General features: G+C 37.9%; 1 protein-coding gene and 1 long non-coding RNA gene across 6 annotated transcripts in view; one reads left to right on the top strand and one right to left on the bottom strand.

Annotated features, from left to right (window-relative positions):
• Positions 1-25352, top strand: part of LOC110827861 (uncharacterized) — a 74319-nt gene that overhangs the window by 1782 nt on the left and 47185 nt on the right. For 3 of the 4 annotated variants that reach the window (XR_002542492.2, XR_002542489.2, XR_002542491.2), the window contains exon 2: positions 14343-14518. This is a non-coding gene — a long non-coding RNA (uncharacterized LOC110827861). Of the gene's footprint in view, positions 1-14342; positions 14519-14900; positions 16064-25352 lie in introns of those variants that run through there. The other variant, XR_002542490.2, reaches the window with a different exon arrangement.
• The window catches only part of Nep3 (M13 family metallopeptidase neprilysin 3), a 122101-nt gene that overhangs the window by 61351 nt on the left and 35398 nt on the right, over positions 1-25352 (bottom strand). The window contains exon 1 of one of the 2 annotated variants that reach the window (XM_022059951.2): positions 9673-9826. The exons of the other annotated variant lie outside the window; for it this stretch is intronic. Within the exon in view, the coding sequence (XP_021915643.2) occupies positions 9673-9684 (12 nt within the window). The 5' untranslated portion in view covers positions 9685-9826. Of the gene's footprint in view, positions 1-9672; positions 9827-25352 lie in introns of those variants that run through there. 2 annotated transcript variants of the gene reach the window in all.

Here is a 25352-nt window from a genome sequence, read left to right as displayed (position 1 = left end):
TAACTTTTTTACGTAAATTTGGCACCAGGCCGCGACAGAACTCGGAACCCCTGCCCATGCTTCATACATTTGTTTAAGCGTACGATTTTCATACTTTGCCATTGCCTATGCAGAAAGCCGTACAATGCACACACTTTCTTTCTGCCGTTCCTGACATTGGTAACATGATTAGTTTATACTTACTTTACGATAAACGTAAAATGAATTTATGCACCGCAATCATCATTTGTAGACTTTCTGATAAAGCACGGACGGCAACAAAATGTTTTGATCAGCACGCGCTGTGTTTACGTTATAATCGCTGGCTTTACAACTGACCAATCAGAATGAAATAGTACATTCGTATTTACATTCACATATAAACTTTATGATATTGTACGTCAGACACTTTGACGCTAAGAAGAAAGGTCAATATATTTACCATTTCGACACGGTGGTATTTAATAGGCTTACAGACCGCAGTGGAAATCGACAGTCTCACACGCTGCTTCTCGGTTTAGCAACCAGTCAAGTTATGACGGCCAAAAGCCAGACGTTTTGTGCTGTTTGTGGACCAACCAAACAACTGATTCATATTAAACTGTTACTGATTTTATTCATTTATGGACACTTGTGTTAACAAGCTTATTCGTAATGGACAGATCAAATAGCACGACTGCCTCTCAAATTTGCTTTAGAATATTCCATTAGGAAGGCCGAAGTAAAATAAGAAAGAATGGAGTTAAATGGGACCCACCAGCTTCTGTTGTACGCGTATGATGTTAATTTATTTGAGAAAAACATAAGTATGACAAAGTGAAACTTACGTACTTTATTAGGTATTAATATGTAGACTGGTTTAGAAACAAATGCAGAGAAAACAAAGCGTAAACCCAGTTTCATGCCACGTCACCAGAAAACAAAACATAATTAAAATAGTTCATAAGACTGAAGGTTTTCAGAGGACGGAAAATGCCCCTTACCGTCTGCTACCTGTATACATAAAGATTAAGGTTACTCAACTCTAACTTTAAACGTAAATATTTTGTTTGTGTAATAAGGAAATTTGAATTTACCGTGCCTAGCCGTAACACTGGATCCCCGTCACACCACCAACAAACAAGTCGGTGTTTAGGCAAAGTTCTTTCGTATTCTTTGCTATTTTGTGTAACAACCATCACGCCATTTTCAACTGTACAGTGTTTATTGTTGAAAATTATTTTGAAACGCACTTTCAGTACGCTGCTGCACCAAATAAGTCAACTTTTTTCCAGTTGCAAATCGGCGAAGCCACTCTCCATAGAGTTTCTACGAATATGTCGGAACGGGTTGAGTTACGTCTACAACAGGGTGGGGTCACTTTTAACATATGTTGTGATTATAACATTAATATGCAATTATAATTATGCATAATAAACATTACATTCAACGTTGAGTCGCGTGAGCTTGGGATATGTTTCTTGTATGGGTGTGGAACCTGGTGCGTGACCATAGAGGACAAATGACAACTAACAATCTGCCGGACCTACGAGAGAGGAAGTTAACATGAGAATGGAGAAAATTACATAACGAGTGTCAAAATGTTCACTACACATCAAATAGTAATAGGGCGATCAAATTAAAGAGCATCAGATGACTGTGATATTTAGGACAATGAGTAAAATTAGGAAATCGTACTATATTTTAATCGGAAAACTTGAAGGAAAGAGACCAGCTGTGCTACTTGGGCCCAGATGGGCAGATGATATTAAAATGCTTCTCAAAAGAACAGGATATGGAGTTACTAAACTGGCTCAATATGGGTTCCAGTTAAAGGTTCTTGTGAATAATCGAATTACATCTTCAGTTTCCATAAAGGACAGGGAAGTTTTCGACTGGCTGACTCTGCTTCATACTGATAGTTTATATTTGGGTTTGATTACTAATTCTAATTATTATTACTGGTGCTACTTAAACGCAATATAATGGCCGTTCTTAAGCTCAAACGGTTGAACGCCGACTTCTCATCGTGCACATTCGGGCTCGGTACCAGGGCAGGCGACGTGGAATTTGTGGTGGGGAAAGTTTTTCTTTGCGTACTTAACGATTTTTCTCGCCAAGCACCACTCCACTAATGAACCATATTCATCTATCATTGCTCCTGAGATTTGCAGTAGGCCTATTAACCACAACGTTATCTTAACCTCGGTCCTTAGTGTGGGTTTAACCTCTGACCTGGTACTCGGCTGGACTCTGAGTGGAATTAGTCATACCACACAAGCAACTTATAATACATATTGCATGTACCAAATCATCATACTCACATTAAATCAAGAATCTGTCACTAGGGTTCAGTACATAGACGATCTATTCGTCCATGACGAATGAAAACTCGTTGGAAAATAGAAAATTATTAATTCTTTAACTAATGACGTTTTTAACTATAGAGGTTGGAACAAGCGGAAGGAAGAGGTTATGGTTTATGAGCAGGTAGGTCTGCTATCCAAGGATTTGCCTGGAGGAACCAAGGAAAATTGAGTAGGATTTGAGGTTGTCACGACGGCGAGTATGAGGGTGAAGATGGCTGCCTTCTCGGATTTCGGGCCGTGTAACCTGGTAGAAGTTTACCGAAGTTTCAGTGGTACTTGCTGCCTTCATCACCACTCATCGCCCTGATGGCGGTGGTAGCAAGAACCTCTGAAACGTCGGTAAACTTCTACCAGGTTACGCGGCACAACCCAAAAGACAGCAATCTAAAAAAAAAAATCTTGGAAAGCCGGCCTCAGGAGCGTCATTCAAATCCGGGATGTTTTGCACATGAAGGAGTTCTAACTATTCTTTCAGTATGTTCGATGGTAAAAAGTATTATATGCTACGTGTGTTATGTATAAATCTTGTACTTTATAACTGGACGTTCAGACCCTGACAAGTGAAATTTGTGACATCAGAAATCATGAAGCAACATTTTCTGACCCTCGGTACAATTCATGCTCCGAAGGGCAATTTTTGTTCCTGATCGAACGACTGAAATTCCGACCCCGAGCTATCACCAATTGAATGGCAAAGGTTCATTAATTTTTATGGAATCGCAGGAAACTTCTCAGACATATCTGTAATGCGTGTAGTCTATAAACAAGCTTCAGTTCAAGGATATTGAACTTTCCCAACTTCGCATGCGAACATACATAAATAAACGTTACTAAGACCACCAGTCCATTTAATAGTCTACATAAGACAATTTAATATACTTTTTGAGTTGACTAAAAAAATGAACTTTACTTTCACATATAGTCTACTTTTTTATTCTGTTTGGAAAATGCGGTGACATCATGTATGTGTGTTTGTCTCTATCTCTCTCTGTCTCCTCCCCCTCTCTCTAATACAGATGTCCCAAAAATATGTACACAAACAACCATTACATACGTCACAATTGTACATATGAAGCAAATGACGGATTTTCATGGAATATAAAAATCACAGCAGCAGAGACCACCGCGCCTTTACACTGCTCAATGTTCTGCCATTACTAACAACACTGCTATCGTTTTGACTTGCAATGTGATGGCAACACTAATGCCACTTCATGAACGGTTATGAAAAGCTGCATAGTCATCATCATCATCATCATCAACCCTTTTCGGGTCTTGGCTTCCTGAGAGGTTTCCTAGTCTTGAAGTGTGCATTTATGAGTAGTGAGTGACCAGCCCACTGATTCTGCACAACTTCTACTCGATCCAGATTTTACTACCAGAGCCATCTAGTAGTGAAGAAAAGCTGCATAGTGTCTTTTTAATATGCAGCTTCGGATAAGGTAATTTTTTTCCATGTAGAATAACAATATGCAGGCCACGTAATATTTCAGGACTTCAGGTCACAATCATTTATTTCCAAATCCCACTTCGGAACAACTCAAACATCCGGCATCATATCGACAGACCAATAAAGGTTAGCGGTAGAGCTTGTAATATTTTATTCAGATATCTAGATCGAATCTTGGCCGGACCACGGGTTTTAAAACTGACTTTTTTTAATGTGTTTCCTTAGCTCATGGAGACGTATCTCGGGACATCTCTAAGGAAATTACAAGTTCTTAACTACTTCTTTCAGGTTTATCATGCATTATCTTCCTTTCATTTCATTCGAAAAGACGGCGGGGGAGTGAGGCTAGCACTCATCTACATCTAGTGCCAAGGTTATGAATGCTTGGAGCTTTTCCTCTTTATATTTACTACCAGTTTATTTAACCGGAAGAAACTTGCACGAAGTAAGCTTCAGACTTCTTAAAATAAATTTACACTGAAGAAAAACGGTTACCAAATCGGCATTTCAAACGTAAAGCAAAGCATTTTAGACAGATATGAACGGATTCTGACTGGAATTCAAGACACAGCTGAGAAACATTTTAGAGACTGCATTAAGATCCCCAGCACTTTCTAAATCTTTTTCGTCCTGTAACTTCATTATAATCTGATATATACGAGGTGCGATCGAAAGGTTTCAAGACTGCGCGTATAAAAACCCGTACACTTATCTCAGATATTAAATTCATCCATCACCCTCGAAGTAGTTCCCCTGGGAGTAAACACAACGATCCCAGCGCCGCTGCCAAGCCTGGAAGCATCCCTGAAAATCTTTCTTTGTCAGCCTGTCAAGCACCATCTGCGATTCTGCCTGAATCTCTTCTATCGTCTCAAATCTCCTTCTCTTTAGCTGAATTTTCATCTTTGGGAAGAGGAAGAAGTCACACGGAGCTTAGAAAGGAAGTTGGGGTCGGTTCTTGCAAGATCTTTGAGCTCCTGACAAACGAAAAGTCGATTCTGCTTCTGGTCCTCAGACAGGATGCGTCGCATGTGGAGTTCTTCCTTTAGAATCAGCTGACAGGTCCCATAGCCTATCCCAACAATGTCGCACAAGTCGTTGATGGTACGACGTCGATCTTCGTGAATGGCCTGCCGAATCTTCGTAACATTTTCGGGCGTTGTGCTCGAAGATGGTCGTCCAGAACGCTCGTCATCATCGACAGAGGTTCGGCCATTTTTAAAACGTGAATGCCACACAAAAGTTTGTGCACGACCCATTGCGGACTCCCCAAATGCTTGCTTTAGCATTTCATAGGTTTCAGTAGCCGTTTTGGCGAGTCTTTGGCAAAATTTGATGCACACGCCATTCCGAAATCGCAGGAGGGTCGGTGTAATGCACTACCAAAACGCCCGTAACTAAGAAACAAATGCTAATTCGATGATGCCGGCTGGCACACTGATTCATTATGAATGTAGGCCGCACCCCCTAGCGGCAGAAGCTCGTACTACATCCGGTTCGCCCGCTATTGACACAGTCCCTAAACTTTCCGATCGCACCTCGTATCACGTATTCACACGTGAAACAAAACTAAACACACGACCTATTTCCCATTTTTCTATTTGCATATGCAAATTTAAATACTAACAGACCACGTAATGTAGATCTAGTACTTCCAGCAGTCAGTTAATAAAACTGTTGCGGCCTTGGACTTCCAGAGTTACGTTTTTAATAAGCTGTTAATTAATATTATTGATAAAGACTAATCGTTGTAATTAAATGACTTATTTTATACTGTCTTTAAACATTTCTCTAAAAAATAATAAAGTTCATCTTGAGTTTCTTGTCTCTAGCGGACGGAGTTGAGAGTCCACATACAGCACGTTACATATGTAACTTATATATCGTTCATATTTACATGCACAGATTCTTTCGCTAACAGCAGCTTTAAATTGCTATCAATTTTTGCCAACCGTGCGATTTAGATGTGTATTTTTAATTAGTGTAGGCCTACATGGCTTCCGCGCCAAGATATTCACATTTGCTGGGGACAGGGCTGTAAAAAAAATACATTCAGTCCACACCCTGACATTCTATTTGTATAATATTAATTTTAAGTGTCCTTCCATCTGATTCCATATATCCATAGCAGTCTCTTTCCTTCAGGTTTTATGACTAAAATGTTGTATTTACACTCTGATAAGTGTTATCAGTTATCACCAGTTTCCTAATCTGCAGTTTCCCATATGGCCTACGAACCCGTCGTTTGCGAGTGACCACTGCACTTCTTTTAAGCCCTTTAAGTCTTGTATTAATATAGTTAACCCCCAAATATTTTCCACAGGTAATTTATGACTATGATTGTACTAAAGCACAGAACTAATCTTCATAGTATTACTGGTATATTTTTATACATTTAAGAACATACCTAATTGTGTACATTTTGTACACATATGTAAATGAGACAAAAGTGCAAATGACAGTCGTATACATCAGTTCCGAAAGGGTTAAAGGCAGATGAGAGATAAGAAACCATTACGAAATATAATAACAGTAGCATATAACAACATATCGTACCACTGAGCATTTTTTCCTGAACTCTGGTCGATGTGCATTGAACTCTTCAGTTCATTACCATGTTAATTAGCTCGATTGCCACAGTTCAGAAGTTAGCATTCCTACAACATGTCACCCTTACATCTGTCCTAACTTTACTAAGTCGGTGTGTTAAAAACTTAAAGCAGAACACAACTACGTCCTTACGGGGAATAAGATATTTCTCATTTGGCAAACATAAATGCCGATATTATGAATGAAAGTTCCGAAACCAGAAGATGAGATATATTTGGAGGTACATGCTTCCTGGCTAGCATAAGTGTACTTCGCAATTTTTCATACAAAATAATTCTTTTATTCGACGCCGCAACACCCACTTACCCTACTGTAATGGCTTACGCTTCCAGGCTGGAACAGAGTTTCAAAACAATTAGTTATTCCCTGTTATAATTTACACGAACGCCTGGACATGCCCCTTTTATGAAATGGGAGATAACTCCATAGTCATATTCGCGAGATTAAGTACTGTGTACAAAACAAGAATGTCTAACGAAACGTATTCAAGATATGAATTACTTCGAACAGATATTATTTTAAAACCAATAATAAAATGCATAACAAATTTAGTTAAACATAAGCACGTAAACATGTAACATAATCGATATCAACGATCATTATTTAAAAAATCTATATAATATTAGAAAATGTTTCAGAATTTATATACCCGGCAACAACAAATGCAAGTTAACATCACGATGAGGGCAAGAGAAGAATTATTTTTACTTTTAGGTGTAAAAATCTGTAATTTCGCCTACTTTTAAAAATTCAGCAATGGAAATTAATTTATCGGTTGTCTTTTACAGTTGTCGGATGACCTCTTACATAAATCATTAGCAAATTATCTGATAACAAAGTTCCAAGGAAATTATTAGCATATAAGACTAATTATGAGTAGAGTGTAGGCAATTATAGAAGCAGAAACTTCGAATGTTATGCTTCTTACTAATGCTATCAGAAATATGTTAATATGTTTCAAATGAAAGTTTGACTTCTAACTAAACTGATGCTTATGTTATGTAAACTTTTCCTTTGTATGACGTACGACGTATACGTACTGATTTTAAGTAGTTCAGACTAAACGTTGTCGTATGGGATACGTTGTTCAGTTTGCATAATGTAGGCACGCTGGCACACCGGATGGAGGAATGATGTTTTTTATAGTCAGTGTTTACGACGACAATACGAACCAAAAACAGCTGGACAAGAACTTAAAATCAATGCGGGCTGGAGTACGTAATCGAGAATTGTCGGAGAGGCTATAGTAGTCATGCGAACCTGAGGCTTTGCCGTCTCCCTTTAACAAATAATACACGAAGTGGTAAAAGGGGGAGGGGAAATAAGCTGAAAAAGAAATAACATTTCTTATTGATGCACATGTAGCACGCAGTTGCAAGAGCCACGTGCAAAAAAACTGTAGTCGAGAACAACTACGGTAATTATAATAACGTCAGTAATGCTAACACTGCAAAAGAAGAACCAGTTCAGTTTCACACTCCTCGATATAAAATGATGGAACTCCTTTTTGTAGGCCGCTCAGTCGTTGGGTATTTCGTTAAATATTAACCACATCGACAGAAATTAATTTCAGAAGTGTTATCTAAAACTATGCGTGGTAAAATATGAAATATGTACACAATTTTCGTCGGAAAACCCGAAGGAAAGAAACCACTTGGAAGACCGATGCGTAGATGTGAGGATAATATTAAAAAGAATGTTAAGGAAACAGAGCAGTGTGTGACACAGGATTGAAAACGGTTCGGGGCTGTTGTGAATATAGTAATGAATTTTCGGTTTTCTATAAACAGCGAGGAATTTCTCAATCAGCTGAGTTTCTCAAGAAGGACTCTGCCCCATGGACCTTGTTATTCACCACATGAAAAAATCTTCCAAAATATTACATATACGAAATTCTCGTTAAGATGACCGACCCTTTTTTTTTGAGAGAGAGATAGATAGATAGATAGATAGATAGAGAGAGAGAGAGAGAGAGAGAGAGAGAACTGTCAAGTTCAGTTTCGGTTTCATGTAAACAAAATCGAATTCGCCAGGCGACTTTAAGTTTACACCCGTAATTTCATCCTAACCCCGTTCAGTAGTACAGTAGTTTTGATGAGGAAACATGCGGGCGGACACAACCTCCAAATTATGTATTCCTGTGCAGACAGAAAACACACACACACACACGCTGCCCGCCTGACACTCAGAAGCTGTAAACATACAATTGGGAATGCTTCCATTGGAAGAATGAGTCTTAATTTTATTTTACTGTTGCGAAAATACTGCAAACTATCTGTGTTTTCAATGTACACATTCTGGAGTTGCAGAGTGCACAGCCTTGTAGACACAAATTCATACTAAAATTAATTATTATTCCGTCAAATGGATGTACTACGGTTCTAATATTACTTGCTAATTCGTTGTTAAAATGCGTGTACATTTACTTACATCGAGAGGACATCACGCCTGACGAGTGTAAACAAACAGTCGATGTATGAGAGACTAAATTCTTACGCCTATTTGGTTTGACAGATGTGCGTTGTTAGCGTACATATGTCCAAATAGAACTGTTCATATCTCTGTGTAGAGCAAAATCAGTACACGCCCTTCCGATATGACATTTATTCCATTATTTTATGTTGGAACATCAAGTATTTCCAATTGTGCTAATATTCCGATACGCCCCTCTGGCAGGATGTCCTCGATATGTGATGCCGCCTGTATTTGTTTATATTATTATTATTATTGCTATATTGTTGTGCTGTATTATTTTGTATTCGTACATGTGGGCGGGCTTTAATCGTACTAAGACTATGACTAATACCAAATACATGACTAAATTATAGTCAACTTTGGTATGACTTTATATATAAACATATATATTATAAATTTCAGAATTCAGATTTAATGGCCTGACGATGACACAAAATATGTCCAAACAATAAGCCATACAATGTTGTTTTCATAATCAAATTTTGTGTAGGTTTGTAAGTATAAATATACACAATAGGAATGGTCCAATACAATGCCTTAAATCACGTTTAATTGTGAAAAGTTAAACAACCCAAATAAAGTTACAATTTCCTTCCAGAAATTTATTTTAGGTGTAACATAATTATTTTTTCGCTGCTAGGCAGATGCATGGACCAGGTTAGGATGTACCTTCTAGCGGCTTTTATTTATAATAAAATCAATCTGAAATGTATGATATAAATTATCACCAATTCAAATGGCCGATTTAAGACATTTCTAACGTTGACAACAATTACTGGAAGCAAATATGACTGCATATAAATCACTTACATTGACAGACATCTTGGATTATTGTTGCTATTTTGACACCTTCGATCACAGACTGACAAACCTTGCACTTAAAAACAATCCAATCCAATTATGATACTATGGAATTTCAATAAACACACGTAATGATTCATTCTTAGTTTCATATACAATTACCACTTACTATTCAGCAACCGGCACTAATTCTAAACCTGCTATAGACACATCGCCCAACCCGCGTTTAGTGCCATTTTCTTTCGGACCATGCACGCGCTCCTGGATGCGTTCAGTTACCGTGCTGCACCATACTTACCGCCCGCACCCCTCCGACAAAGGGGTTATTCAAAACCTAGCCCCATATGATCGTATTGATCCACAGGTACCCCTACTTCTCCTCTGCCTTGCCCTTGCCAGCTTACAACCTTTACCACGTGAACATCACGTTTTTAGTCGTATGTTATTCTTTTAAGATAGCAGGTCTTGTCAAATTCTGACTTTACCTTGTAAAGTTTACTACAAGTTATATCAGCAGTATGCACCTTAGAATTTCCCATGACTACCAGGTAAGGTACAAATAATTTATGTGATAACATTTGATAACACATTGGCAAAAAAGTTACATGCAGCTGAATTCGGTGTTACTATAATAAAATCAATGGTCATGTAACAAAATACAAACCCAAAAAAGAATACCCAACCAATTCCTGCGATTTATTATTGATTTGTTTTCCCATGTAGCCAAAGCCAAGTAGATTTCAATGTTTTAAAGTTTTTTATGGTTTTCACAGCAGATGGCAGCAACAATCAGCTCGAGTTAATAATAAAAGTTCACAAAGCAAACAACAGATGACGCATATTAGAATTGCGAACAGAAATTCTATACCTTCTTGTTTATACATGCACTTCATAGATGCGACATATGCTCGAGCACAATGCCGTCTAAGAATAAGCAAGAATGATGCTGAGAAGACCGCTTCGTGCATATCTATATAATTCTCGGTTACTGGGTTGTAGAAAATATATGACATCGTTATTTGTCGTGTCACTTCACTCCGACTGTCCTACCATCTATGAACATCAGCGCCCCCGTAACATAATAGATGAACCAGAATAGCATGGCATCGGAATCAAGTCGGTAAGACGCGTAACTACTATTCTACTTTGACGTAATAGAGAGAGAGAGAGAGAGCAATCTCTGTGTGTGTGTGTGTGTGTGTGTGTGCCCCCCCCCCCCCCCCCCCGTGAGCACGCAAATAAAAAATAAATGTTGCAGCCGTTCTTCCTTACTTTCTCGCTTTCTTCCTCCATGGAGCCAAGTCCTTCTGAGATGCCAACAGTCACTAATCCACTAAAGAAATTCCCGACATTTTATGAAACCTGGCGGTTCAATACCGTGTTCACGAGAGCCCGCCACTGGTCCTTATCCTGAGCCACATGGATCCAGTTCATAACACCCCATCCAATTTCTCTTTGATCCATCTTAATATTGTCCTCCCACCTACGTCTAGGTCTTACGTGTGGCCCCTTTCCTTCTGGTTTGCCCATTTAAACTCTGTATGTATTTCTCTTCTTTTCTATGCAGGCTGCATGCCCTGCCCATCTGATCCTCCTTGACTTGGTCATTCTAATTATATTTGGATACTAGTACGACTATGAAGATCCTCATTACGCAACTTTCTCCAACTTCCTAATAGTTCATCTCTCTTGGGTCCAAATATTGTCCTCAGCACCCTGTTTTCAAACACCCTCAGTCTACATTCCTCCCTCAGTGCCAGAGATCAAGTTTCACAGCCATACAAAACTACAGGAAAAATTATAGTTTTTTATATTTTAATGTTTAAATTTTTAGATAGCAGATGGAAAAAAAACAAAAGGTTCTGAACTGAATGGTAGCAGACATAACCCAAATTTAATCTGCTCTTAATTTCCTCATAAATAAAATTTTGATTTGTTACTGTTGCTCCCTAATATTTTAACTTTGCTACATTTTCAAAGGATCCATCAGCTGTGTTTATGGTATGATTTCTCCCTTCATTCTGGCGATGAGACATCGACATATACTTAGTTTAACAATTTGGATCTGAAGTTTGCGTAAATAATATTTTAGAATGAAGTCCCTACTGCAAATAAAACACATTTCACAATTACAAAGATCAACCTGTTAATGCTGATTAAGGAAATAATCGCCAATTTCACTAAGAATCGTATGGAACCTATAAATACAAAATGTACCATTACTTACTGTTGAAGCAGCTGGTGCTTATAGGTAGCCATTTGGATTTTAAGGTTATGTAATGTTTGTTTTTTCTTGGTGTTAATCCAACAATTACGTCTAAATCGAAGTCTCTTAGCACAGAATGCCTAATTTTATGATTTAGGGAAGACATTTGAAGGTTGGTGCTTCTGATTTCTCCATCATAAAGATATTAATTTGCAGAGACAATGGGAAAGGAGATTTCTTTTGCTGAAAACGTGTTGACTGCTGCTGATAAAGTCTGGTTTGTGGGATTACCTAAAGATGAAGTAAATGTCTGGACAGACAGGAAAATGTTGTTTGGTCAAAGAGGAGGATGAGGAGTTCCTGAACGAAGTTCTAATGGGTGATAGGACACGGCAGTCATCTTCAGTGTATACATAAGGTACATTCTTCGTGCTGTGGATTTAAATGTGAATGTAGGACTGACTAGCGAACATCAAGTAGTGAATTTTATGAAAACTTCGCATTCAATCAATATCATTTGTATGATGTTCGTATTATAATTTAATCCTATTTAGTAAAATAAATGTTGTATAATGGTAGATAAGGCAAAGTTTAAGTTATTTCAATATTTACACACTTAATATATGAATTGAATATGAGTAAAATGAATGTCAAGATTTCAAATAATCCAAATGTACAAACTCTGCCCAGGAAACTAATTTCCAATTTATAAAATTTAATTTAATAAAAAAGGGGAAAAATGAATTGGAGTGTCTGTTGATATCACTTTCTTGAATACACGGAAAATTAGAAAATTTGGCAATTGAAGAACGAAAATAGAGAAATTAAAATTAAAACGGACGAACTCCTTGGAGATACAAACAAGGAGAAATCTGATTTTACTGCCGTCACTGTCGAGAATTAACTGAGATGTAAACACCTCTGGAAGAACAAAAGGAAGAAACAGAAAAGGTATAGTAATAATGATACCGAATAAAAGTGGCTGGACATTGAAGTGTATGTTCTACTGTACAGAAATATGAGTAGAAATGTTTTGAGAAGAGGTATATAGTCAGTCAAAAGCTCTTCATCTGCACATCTGCTCATCTCATGTATCGAGGGCCAAAGTTTCCAAGCCCATAAGTTAATATCAGAACTGCTATATCTTTACAGAATTATAACTGTTACTCACCTAGTTTGTGCTGCACGTATATTGAAATGTATTCAGTTTATTATCTTTGAAATTACCTCCTTGTCATGTTGGGAGGGCTCGGTAGCCTCTGTGATTGAAAGGATTATGTTAGGGAAGCAATACCTACGGACCAGTCAGAGGAGAAGGGCAAGATTCCCTGAGAAATTATAAAAAAAACACGTCATTTTAATAGCATGTTAAGTAATGCAGAATGGATGCTTTCAGTGCATGCATCATTAATATTTTAAAGTCACTTAACATAACCGAACTCACAGGGATCTTCCGTGGTTTTCTACAGTCCCTCCAGGCATATTTCGGGACAGAACCTTAATAACAGGCTTCAGTGTAAAAATTTCGAAACTAATTTCCGCCATTAATAAACTCTAGAAATTTTCTCTAATGAATTGTTACTGTTGCTGTCCGCAGAGTCACACCTTGCTTAGAATTATCTCCATAGTGCAAAGTGTTCTATGAAAACTTGATAGTTATACAGCTATCAAAATTTTCAACAGTCTACCATCAAGTCTCACAAGTCCTGTGAATAAAACGGCGCAATTTAATGTAGCATTAAAAGGATACTTAATTACACACTCCTTTACTCTGTAGATGAATTTCTATTGTTCACAAATAAGTGATAATTTATCTTCGGTATATAATGGGCAGATTTATTTATAACTTATCATTACTTTAGGTGAACCCTTTGTTGTATTATGTGAAATTTATATAATAGTATAAATTGTACTTTATAATACGTATTGTATTATTATTACGACTTTTTCCACGTCCTATTGTCATCTGACTGTGTTATGGATCCATGGAATATATGTATGTATATTAAGAAATTTCCAGTTCTTATGGAAATTTCATCGCAGGTTGGACCTTATCTTAAGACAGTTTAATCCTTTGCGCACCTTCACACCCCAGGACACATGTTAATATATTAATAATAACCATATTTCCAAATACGGTTAGACTACTTTTCTCTTGAAGCTTTCTTATCAAAATGATATACGCATTCCTCAGTTCCTCACGTGTGCGAAAATGTCCCGATCACCTATCTGTTGATGTAATCATCCTAACAGTTTTAGATGAAATTACATAAAACTGTATATTCGCTGGCTGATTAGCTCCATTCCCGACGCACCTGCTTGCTTAAAATAAAGTCCCGAAAATACATGCCATAAAGAGAACTTTTAGCTGCTGTTGACATCAGGAAACATTTCTTTGTTACACGATATGGTCAACCTGTCGAGTGGACTTTTTATATAATGTTGAATGGAAATTTCTGTGTGTATATTCAAGGTCCTGGGTAATTTCCGTGTCAACAAGGCTATCCAAGCACCCACAATCGTGGAAACATCCTTGCCTGCAGCAGAACGGAATCGACGCTTCGGATGGCAGAATTATCCTGAGAATCACAACTGGAGGAAAACACGACCCTCCTCTACAAACAAAAACAAATGCCCTTCAATGAAACGGTAAATTATCATGTTTTATGTAGTCGTTTACATTTGAAATATATTTTGCATTCTCTGAAGTATGAACTTTTATTTATTCCGGATAAATACGTCGACCAGTAAATTCAACCGCAGTCACAATTAAAATTTCCATAATGAATTTTGTTGTTGGTGTAATATTTGTCGTTCCAAATATTAACTGATTCGGAACGATTTCAGAACAGAACACTGTTTTCCCTGACCACAACAAACAGCCAATACGATTTTTACCGGCAGTAAATAATTTCCAGGTTAATTAGAAACTGTGTTTCAGCTGTCGATATTAGATCAAGTCAAATGCAGTTGAAATATAAATGGTGAGCAGGTAAAAATCTGGATGACAATAATCGAATCCTGTTTAAAGATGGGACCTGGCAGGCCAAGAATCGCCTGGCTTCAGAACCTAAAAACTTGGTTCTCGATGTCCACTGGAGGGCTGTTTCAAGTAGCAACCAGTAAAGCTCAAATTGCTATGCTGATCGCCAACATCCGGAACGAATAGGCACTTTAAGAAGAAGAAGAACCCAACAGAGGTCAAAAATTATATCTCCCACCGAACGTCGCTGTCGAATAATAAGCACTCATGCTTCACAGCGATCGCCCAGATGATGGAGGTGGTAAACACCTCTGAAACGTCGGCAGGCTTCTACCAGACTGCAGGAAACATAATCCCAGAAGACATTCCACTCGTTTGCGGAATAAGTATAAGTTGGTAGAATATACGAACTTTCAGAAAAATAGTTAATGTAGTCCACCTGGCAGAATGATAATACGAGACGGCTGATGAAATGGAAATCTGCATGCATCCTTTTTCGGTTTAAACTGATATAGTTCTAAAGGAGTGCAGGAGACAATTAAAAAAAAAATACTAACAAAACTATTGAAATACATGTAGTTATTTATTAATCATTCGGCGCTTAATTAAATTTGATCTGATTTAAATTGTAAATATTTAATCCTTTCCATGCTACGAACGGAATATATCGACTGGATTTCTCCAGCCTTGTGGACTATATAATTCTCGTGACATAGAAGTGACATCTATCTTGACACTTTGTGTTAAAAGTTTCTAACTTCCTAAAAACTGAATTTTGTGTGTTGTCTTGGAAATTAACAAACAAAAGGAAACAGGCCTATATTTGTTACAGGATTCGGGACGAAGAAATACGCAGGCCTGTAATACGTTTTAAGACGTTTTGTAATGGGGCAAGAGATATTTCGTGTGCAGTCTTGCAACAGCTGGATGATCGGGTGATAAATTACTGGGCTGAAAATAAATTAGAGAAACGGGATTCTAACGTATGAAGAGACGTTAAGCGCTGAGTACACCCATTAGCAGAAGCCGATTTTTTCTTTGTCATGGCAGATGTCAGAAAAGATTGAGTGTCTCGAAAATTTGCAGCTCTCGAATTAAGCTAGAGCCAAATTAGGAAACTGCTGTCTAAACTGATTATTAGGAAGTATAATTAATATAAATTTTCATGGTTCCAGAACATTATTTCATATGGGAATATAATATATGTTGGTAATAATATTAATCTGATCTTAGTTTTACAACTTTTAATAAAAGTATATAAGTTAATTATTACAAAAATCTATGCGTATATATTTTAATATTTATCTATTAACTAATTAGTTTCCTCCGGTTAATCATTAATTAAACAGACATAATACAGCCTATATGCTATTCACTTGATATGTTTTACTCTGTATATTTTTCTATAGTATTTCACTGTAGTAACATTCTCATATTTTAATGTTCACCTATTAAGATAAAAAATGTTACTGATTATGTACCAACGACTTTAAAATGAGATTTACTATTGACAGAATAGAATATGTGTTGTCAGTAGATGGACTATAATAACAATTGTATTTATACTCTCTGTGCAGGCATATAGAATTATGTGTGCGCGTACATATACTTATGCACGTTCTTCGTTATGTCCCGCGAGACAAAAGTGAGGTTAAAACACAAATTCCCAAACAAAATATCGGGAGAATAACAACTTAACTACAAATCAGCAGCACGGGTCGTTAAACTATTGTTAGACAGAAAACCATTTGTGTTCAAAATGTCGCGGGCACATCTGCCGAGGAACATTATATATGACAAATTTGAATGAGTAAAAGATATTAAGAGCAGTAATTAAACAGAAACTTGCATTTCTTACGAATTTACGCGGGGAAATTTTAGGAATTACCTATAGGCCTCAAACAACAAGGGAAAATACATCCAACAAAGTTGAACGAACGTAAAGCATAGATATTTAATAAATCATTTTCCTCTAACTGGAAAATAATAAAACTGCAATCAATCCAAAGCTTTCCGATTTTATGACCAATACTGTTCAAGTACCGCAGTCAGACGTGAAATCTAACAGTATGGTGAAATTGATAAATGTATCTACAGGACTAACTTTGCACAAACCCCATTTCCTTCTTTAATGTGCTGACACGTACCAGTACGGCGAGGTCACGTACGAATATTTTTTCATGATATCCGACGAAATAAGTTGTCAGGTACGTGGACCTAAAGGAGGAAGTTGTCCAGAACTCAGGAAGAAGCAGATAGGCACAATGTCTCCAGATACAGGCAACTCTCGGTTTACGAATGAGTTCCGTTCCAAGACGTTGTTCGTTATGTGTATTTTGCATTTCTGAGCTTTTACGATTCGTATCGCATAAATTAGCAGCCATTTTGAAGCATTAAAACCATGTACTAAACATCGCAAGCAAGTAATGATCCTATTATATTATAATAGGGGGAATCATCGATTTCTTTCCCACGAGAAAACATTCTACGCGGCGTGGCATGTAAACCAACTTTTTTTTACTGGCTATTATTGTAATAAATACATTTTTAAAAGTTTATTTATTTAATTCTTACAATTATGTGTATTTTGCATTTCTGAGCTTTTACGATTCGTATTGCATAAATCAGCAGCCATTTTGAAGCATTAAAACCATGTACTAAACATCGCAAGCAAGTAATGATCCTATTATATTATAATAGGGGGAATCATCGATTTCTTTCCCACGAGAAAACGTTCTACGCGGCGTGGCATTTAAACCAACGATTTTTTTACTGGCTATTATTGTAATAAATACATTTTTAAAAGTTTATTTATTTAATTCTTACAATTATGTTAACTATACGTTTGGCATTTCGTTTTATAAGGAACACTATCTATTGGCAACTTTAAGAAATTTTGTATGAATTGTGACGTTCGTTATAGCGAAAGTTCGTAAATCGAAAGTTCGTAAACCGAGAGTTGCTTGTATTTTGTTTGCCCATTTGTGCTCTTTGGCTCGTCCTTTTTATTTTAGCACGTTGTCTCCGATGAGGTCACGGTGTTAAACATCTGCTCGGAAAAGATCGTTTGGGAGCCAATAAAAATTCCGACGTTTCCCTGTGTGGCATTCTTATGTGGGTCCATCTATTGATGTTCGCCAACATGGCATGCATATGCGTTAAGCCTCAGAGACTTTCAACATTTCGGAACCCAGACCTAACCGTACACGCATTCAACAGAACGGAACCTGCAATCAGCAGATGTTTCTTATTCATGTATAAATAAAAGCGCCCATCCTATCACAGATCGTTATGTGACCCCTGCGACTCGTTAAAATTTCGACGCACGCCCGTAAATTCACTGCGCCACACGCCCACGTTTGATCAAGGCTCTGCTAGCGACAACGAATCAGCAAATATCAATGGAGAGAGAGAGCGAGAGAGAGAGAGACAGCGACGCCGTGTGCGTGGATGAATGGGGCAGTTGCCCCTTGTTGTGTCTGAGAGCTAATACAGCAGTAGAGTAACAAGAACTGTGTCATGGAAGAGGTTTTACAAAAAATATCCGCTTTAACAAATACTCCTTTAATCGAAAATCTGCTTTTGGTTTGGTCTTGATTTAACATGAAAGTTCATTTATTTGTATTTCATCACGTGAAACGTTCTCTGTGCCTGTATATTCATATTGGGCCTACTTAAAATATCTTTCGAAGCGACGCAATGTTGAAAATTTGTAATTGTTATGCAGTTTATGATTGGAACAAACACTCACTGATGGCTATGTTCAGCCCAGCAGATAGCACTGTGGAAGTATACGGCCAGCAAGCACACTTGAACTCCATTATGCATACCATTCATTGAAGAAGCACCTCTCATTACACCGTTGTCCCTTTAAAAAAATAATTTTTTAACTATATCTCACAAAACAATCTTATTTAGCCGCTATACCTCAAAACGCCACATTCGTTAATGAAAGTCACTGTAGGACATACCTAATGCCAAACTGAATTGTTCCATTGAAGATACACCTAATATTCGTTGTTTCCACGGCTAATATATAAAAAACAGCAAACTTCTTTATGGCTACATCTTTATTCAAGTATTGAGTTCCTTTTACCTTCTTCAGCAACAAAGCGCAGTTCAAATTATAAACATTTATAGCCTATTTCACAACTCAAGCATGGATATGTGGCGACAAACGGAACTATCATCAGAACTTGTCGTTAGGCAACCTCCCCGTTTTGATTTTTAGCTAGGCTTCAGAGCGTTTACAGACTAGATAACCACTAATCTCTGTCACAAGTAGCCTATAAAAACACAAAGCCATTCCCATGTTTCAAACAGCACGCGGTGCGATATAGACTTAATCACGTGCCTCTACTTACAACTGTCATGGCGGCAAGCCTGTGAACACCAGTGAAAAGGAAATGACGCTAACAAATTTTGGTTGCCGTGCCGGTAAGTTAAATTTTAAGTTTTGGCGCGTATGTAAAAAATATTCTGCTCAAATAAGTTAACATGAAAAAATCCGCTTCTTCTTACTGAAAATCTGTAAGAAATAACAACGAACGCACTGTAGACCCGACTGTTAAGCTACGTTAGTATATATTTCCTAACTTGTTAATTTTGATTTAGATTCGTTTAATTCGATTCACGAATGACTACTGTACCTAACGCAACTTCACACCTATTAGTCTGCCCATTAACAAATTAAAATTGCATAGTATAATTAAGGTCACTGAATACTGCGGTGATGAAACAAATTGCAAACTGGTCGTAGTCTGCCTGAAGATTAGGAGATGACTCGGGACTTCTCTTAACGAAGGAGAAATTCTGATTAAACCTGCGAGCAGATGCCACTACCACTACAAATGCTACTACAACCAGCGAAAAGCGTGAGATTTCGATCAGAGGGCAATACCGATCATCGTTGTGTGTGTGTGGGGGGGGGGGGGGTTGGGGGGGGGGGGAGAATCTCGAATATTTGATCACTGCTGCGACCTGGCAGCCTACATAGAAAGCTTACACTTCCGATACTAATTTAGTTGCATTATTGTTGTGGTGTTAAGAGTTGGTTAACATTTTCAATGTTACTTTATTTTTAACACGTGTCTAATTCAAGATAAGTTTAAGTCAGGATTTATAAAGACGACCAATTTTGTCTTGTATATCCACACAAAACTGCAGAATTTAATGAATAAACAGCATTGATATAAGGGACAAAACGCTTCGCGTTACATACCCCACGTAAGATGTTACATAACGTGCCATCACGGGATATATCACATTAGTTAAACTTATATGACATCACGCAATGCCAACAAACGAGATAGTGTGAACTCAATTCAGCAGATATCACGATATCTTCTCACGGCCATCATGCGATGTCAAACGAACGTAGCGCCACGTGATCTCAACTCACGTTACATCATGAGACGTGAAATCATGGCATCTCGTGTGCCATCAATGAGATCGACTGTCGACTCGTACGAGGTCACGTGATATCGAACGCCTATAATCACGTGACCTCACGGTAATAACGAAACTTAACGAAACCAGTCTTACCAAATAAGACATTTCGTAAAGTAAACTAACCTAACCTAATGATAAATACGCTAAAAATTACCCAAAAAGACAGGTAATCATCTCACGCCATGTGAGGAAATATAATTTATCACCTCACTTGTCATGAAGTGCAATGTGAGTTCACGCGATACCAAATAACATAACAATACCTTTGACATCACGTCAACCAACGTGAAATCATGTGAATTTAAGTCAGTCTACAAATGGGGACCTCAGCTAGAGTTCAACTCTCGTAACATCATGCAACACACGTATCTCATGTCACTTCTGAACATACTACATGAGCTCAACCAAAATATCACGCGTTCATTATAACGTAACTAACCAAACATAAATTAACCTAACCTCACCCAAGAAACTTATCCGAAAGTAACCTTCTATCCAGCCATGCATGTTTGCCTAGCAGCACCTGACCTATTCGCATCATACCACATCGAGAGACGTGTCTTTACGCCATCTCCAATCACGTGACAAATTCCGCGACATGACGTCATACATGACTTAAACTCTAGTTATCACGTGAAATCGACTCGCGTGCTATCAAGGGACGTCTTCTGAAGACATGACATGGGATCACAAGGATGAAATCGTGCGATTACAATTATCGAACCAAACCAAACCAAACTTTCTATTCAAACTAACTAACTTCACCCAAATAACATTCCCTGACCTAACGCAACTTAATATAAACTTACGCGACATGTAGGCTACTCATATAACATCACATAACCTCTCTTCGCCATACGTAGAACCACGTGGCGTATTTACATTCAATCTCAAATCGCGTGAATTGAAGTGAATTAACATTACGTGACGTCAGTTTACGTGGCATCACGTGACTACGCGGAAGGCAACTCGTGGCATCAGGTCACATCGCGTGACCTCACCTCACGTGGCTGTAACTTATGTGACATCACGAGACGATTCACAATCCGTTTACCAACAATATGATTCTGAACAGACCGTGCATAGGCTGGTCTATCGTGGACGTTGTAAAAACGTAAATATCTTCTCAGTGAGTTTGTGTTTCTAATTGGTTACAGAAATAGACGACGGAAGGCATGAATGACAAACTGTAAGAAATATTTTCAAAATGACATCTGTCCGGTAGTACAAAATTCAAGATCTCCAGTTATCAACTCACATTTCTACTTGACGTCTGAAATTCTTTAATTCCTCTTTCTCTGTTGGTAAAACAGCCTTTTCTGGAATGAGCATTTAAAATAAACACAATTTTGTAAGATTTGAGGTTTTCACAGCGGCGAGTATAAAGATTTCTGTCTTCTGGATTGTTGTGCTGTGTAGTCTGGTCGATATCTACCAACGTTTCAGAGGTCATACTGCCTCCATCATCAGGGCGATGAGTATGAAGATTTCTGTCTTCTGGGTTGTTGCGCTGTGTAGTCTGGTCGATGTTTACAAACGTTTCGGAGGTCATACTGCCTCCATCATCAGGGCGATGAGTATGAAGATTTCTGTCTTCTGGATTGTTGCGCTGTGTAGTCTGGTCGATATCTACCAACGTTTCAGAAGTCATACTGCCTCCATCATTAGGGCGATGAGTATGAAGATTTCTGTCTTCTGGGTTGTTGCGCCGTGTAGTCTGGTCGAAGTTTACCAACGTTTCAGAGGTCATACTGCCTCCGTCATCAGGGCGATGAGTATGAAGATTTCTGTCTTCTGGGTTGTTGCGCCGTGTAGTCTGGTCGATGTTTACCAACGTTTCAGAGGTCATACTGCCTCCGTCATCAGGGCGATGAGTATGAAGATTTCTGTCTTCTGGATTGTTGCGCTGTGTAGTCTGGTCGATATCTACCAACGTTTCAGAAGTCATACTGCCTCCATCATCAGGGCGATGAGTATGAAGATTTCTGTCTCCTGGGTTGTTGCGCTGTGTAGTCTGGTCGATGTTAACCAACGTTTCAGAGGTCATACTGCCTCCGTCATCAGGGCGATGACTCTTCAAACACAATTTTGTCCAAAAATAACAATGGATATTTTTACAATTTATTTCTGCTATCCTTGCAACACATCACCACCTGGTTTAGAACTTGTGAATCTGAGTGAGTGGGCGGGCCTGGAAACATGTGCAGACATTTTAGGGAACAATGTGGTTGAAAGTGGCCAACCCGAGTGCTTGCTTGCTGTATGGGGGAGGAATTGCCTGGCCAATCCAGCCCGGCCGCAACTCCGAAGCAGCTACATCGATCCCGACAATGTGACCGTGACCTCGACCTACAGGAGCTTGAATATCACAGGTCACCTCTCACTCGCCCGTCTGCACTGGAGGCCGCGGGTTGAGGGTTGAATCGGTGTGGCTGTCACCTGCAGCTTACTCACACAAACAATAAATTGGCTTATCGCCCGCAAAAATAAGTAATCATGCTTCAAAATACTAATATTCGGCAGTGTCCAATGTGTCCGGAACATTTTTTCCTTAGTAACTCACTCTGTAGAACAGGTGTTAGCATATCACGGCTGAAGGACCACATGTGACCTTTAGTTTTCCGGGAATGAGCACATTTTTAAAAATAACCTTAAAATACAACGGAAACTTCAATATGTTTCACATTTCTTGCTAGTTTATAAAATACGTTTCCACTGTCGCAATCGACCAAGGCGTCAGATTTTTCTTTTGCGGCTTAACATGAGCCAATTGTGTTAAAATAAGCTATAGGGTTTTCTCAAAGAGACTATCCCGTAAATCTTACGTATTTAACGCAATTTGAAGGGAATAGTCCTATTGTACACACCATTGAAACACCTCATATTACTCTGGAAACAAGAAAACAATGACCATATAGCAGTAAAGATTTTAAAAATTGTTGTAAGTGCAGTCTGTCGACTATTCGCATATGTAGTATGAAAGTGTTAAACGCAGGGAAAGATCAACGTCCATCAAATAAAGACGTCTTACCTTAGCCAGTACAATTATTTAATATAGCAACAAATGTAAGCAGTTGGACTAATTTTCTGTGATACTCTTGTCGCACGTTGCCTAAGAGAGCTTACCCGTCAAATACACAAATATAAGTGAGTTATGTTTCTGTTTTGTTTAATTCTACTGATAACAATGTATATAACACATGTGGCACAAAAATAAGTCGTTCTTTAGTTTCGTAAAAAACTCCCAGTCGCTTTGCATGACGTTCCATATGACTGAACAAGCCCATTATCGGTTCTTTGAATTTAAATTCCTATATGAAAATTTGTTACACTTTTCAGTAACAGTAACTGCTGATCATTCATCTGCAGTTCACAACTTCCCGAACGCTACGTTCGATCTAACTGAGAATGTTTAGAAGTTAAAATATTATTCATTTTCTAATAACATTTTAGCAATCAAAATTGTATTACTCGCATTACATTTCACCTTCAATTTGTAGGACATGTTTCTTAACGCTAATGCATAAACTTAAATCTTTGGAAAACTGCAGCAATATTACGAAGAATGATGGATTAATTATTGAAGTAAAACCCATTTAATGGAGGCAATAAATTTGTTATTTTATTAACTCGTGAATCCACTGGAGTTTACAAAACTGGAACGCTTACAACTGGCATCCTTTGGTAATAAATCATCAAGTAATTGAATATCTGTTCATATGTTGACACTGTTTTGATCTGCAATTCATAGATGCTAGTGACATTAACATAAATATTAAACAGGGGAAGTGTGTTGTGGAGGGGGGATTATATAGTTTCAACGCGCATTGAATTCGTGTATAGAATATTTCACAGTTTATTTTCCATATTTTCATGCACCAACAATTAATTTTAGGAAAGAGACACTCCAGAACAGTTGTTATTAGCAAAGTGACAAATCCTTAAACCAAATTTCATTTAATTCTAATTTAACGAAAACAAACAGAAAATATTTGGTTTCAAATACCAAGAACAGTGGCCTACACTAACGCTCTGTTCAATTGTAACTACAGTGGTGAAATGCGTGATTTATGAGGGAAACATAAAATACCACGCAAAAGGATGCTAATACTTCCACAGCGACATCATTATTTCTAAACCAAGACGTTCGGTCGGAATTCAATAAATGAGAATCTCACGGGGGGCGTTAAAGAATGGAGCACAAGATCACAATACTGAAGTGAGAACAGGTTATGACGATATGAATTAGACTAAGCGGCTTAGGAATCGGCCCACTTTGGAGCGTCTGTCGTGGCAGAGATAAAATTTCGAATTCAGTAATGTGGGAAAGGTTCTGTTATTCAATACACAATATTCGTGTAATTTAGTCGGTTGGGTGTTTAACTGCTTGGCTGGTAAGTTATTTCAAAAATTAAAATTGGGGGTTCACAGTTCTTACATATTGCGTATACCGAAACAAGTGACCAATACAAAATTATTGGAGTTAATTTTTCCTGGCAGAAGAAATGTGCCTGCAGTGCTCTATGGGCTATTCCTCCTTCCCGTGTTAATGGTTGGATCAACGCAGGCCTGTAGTTTTAGTAATGAAGTGTAATCAATCAAACATCATCTTCAATTTTAATAATTGCGAATATCTGTTGCCCCTCGGATTTCAAAGGCACCGCCGCACTAGTTGCCATCGTTAACTTAAATTTTTGTACTTATTTCTTACTTTACAAACGAAGATAACTGAATTTTTACCGATCTCCTATTACTTCATCCATCCTAGGTCCAAGCATTCTCCTAAGCACCTTATTTTTAACAAATATCAATCTGTGTTTTCCAATTTATGTCAGATACAAAGTTTTATAACCCATACAAAACAGCAGCTAAACTTACAGTTTAATATTTTTATCTCTGCTCTTTATATCGCAGGCGGGAATTCACAAAATGTGTTAAACTGAAGTTTGTAGACATGTTCATAATCTAACAGTACACCAGATTTAAGCGGATCGTTCTTCCAAACAAAAGACAGATGTCTGTCTTCTATCAATACTTTTCTTTTGATTC

Source organism: Zootermopsis nevadensis, unplaced genomic scaffold (genome assembly GCF_977971745.1).
Source record: "Zootermopsis nevadensis isolate Lab colony 2312 unplaced genomic scaffold, Znev_1.0 Znev_ptg000018l, whole genome shotgun sequence".
Lineage (NCBI taxonomy): Eukaryota > Metazoa > Arthropoda > Insecta > Blattodea > Termopsidae > Zootermopsis > Zootermopsis nevadensis.
Note: the sequence above shows the minus strand (reverse complement) of the source record. Positions and strands in the feature narration are given on the sequence as shown.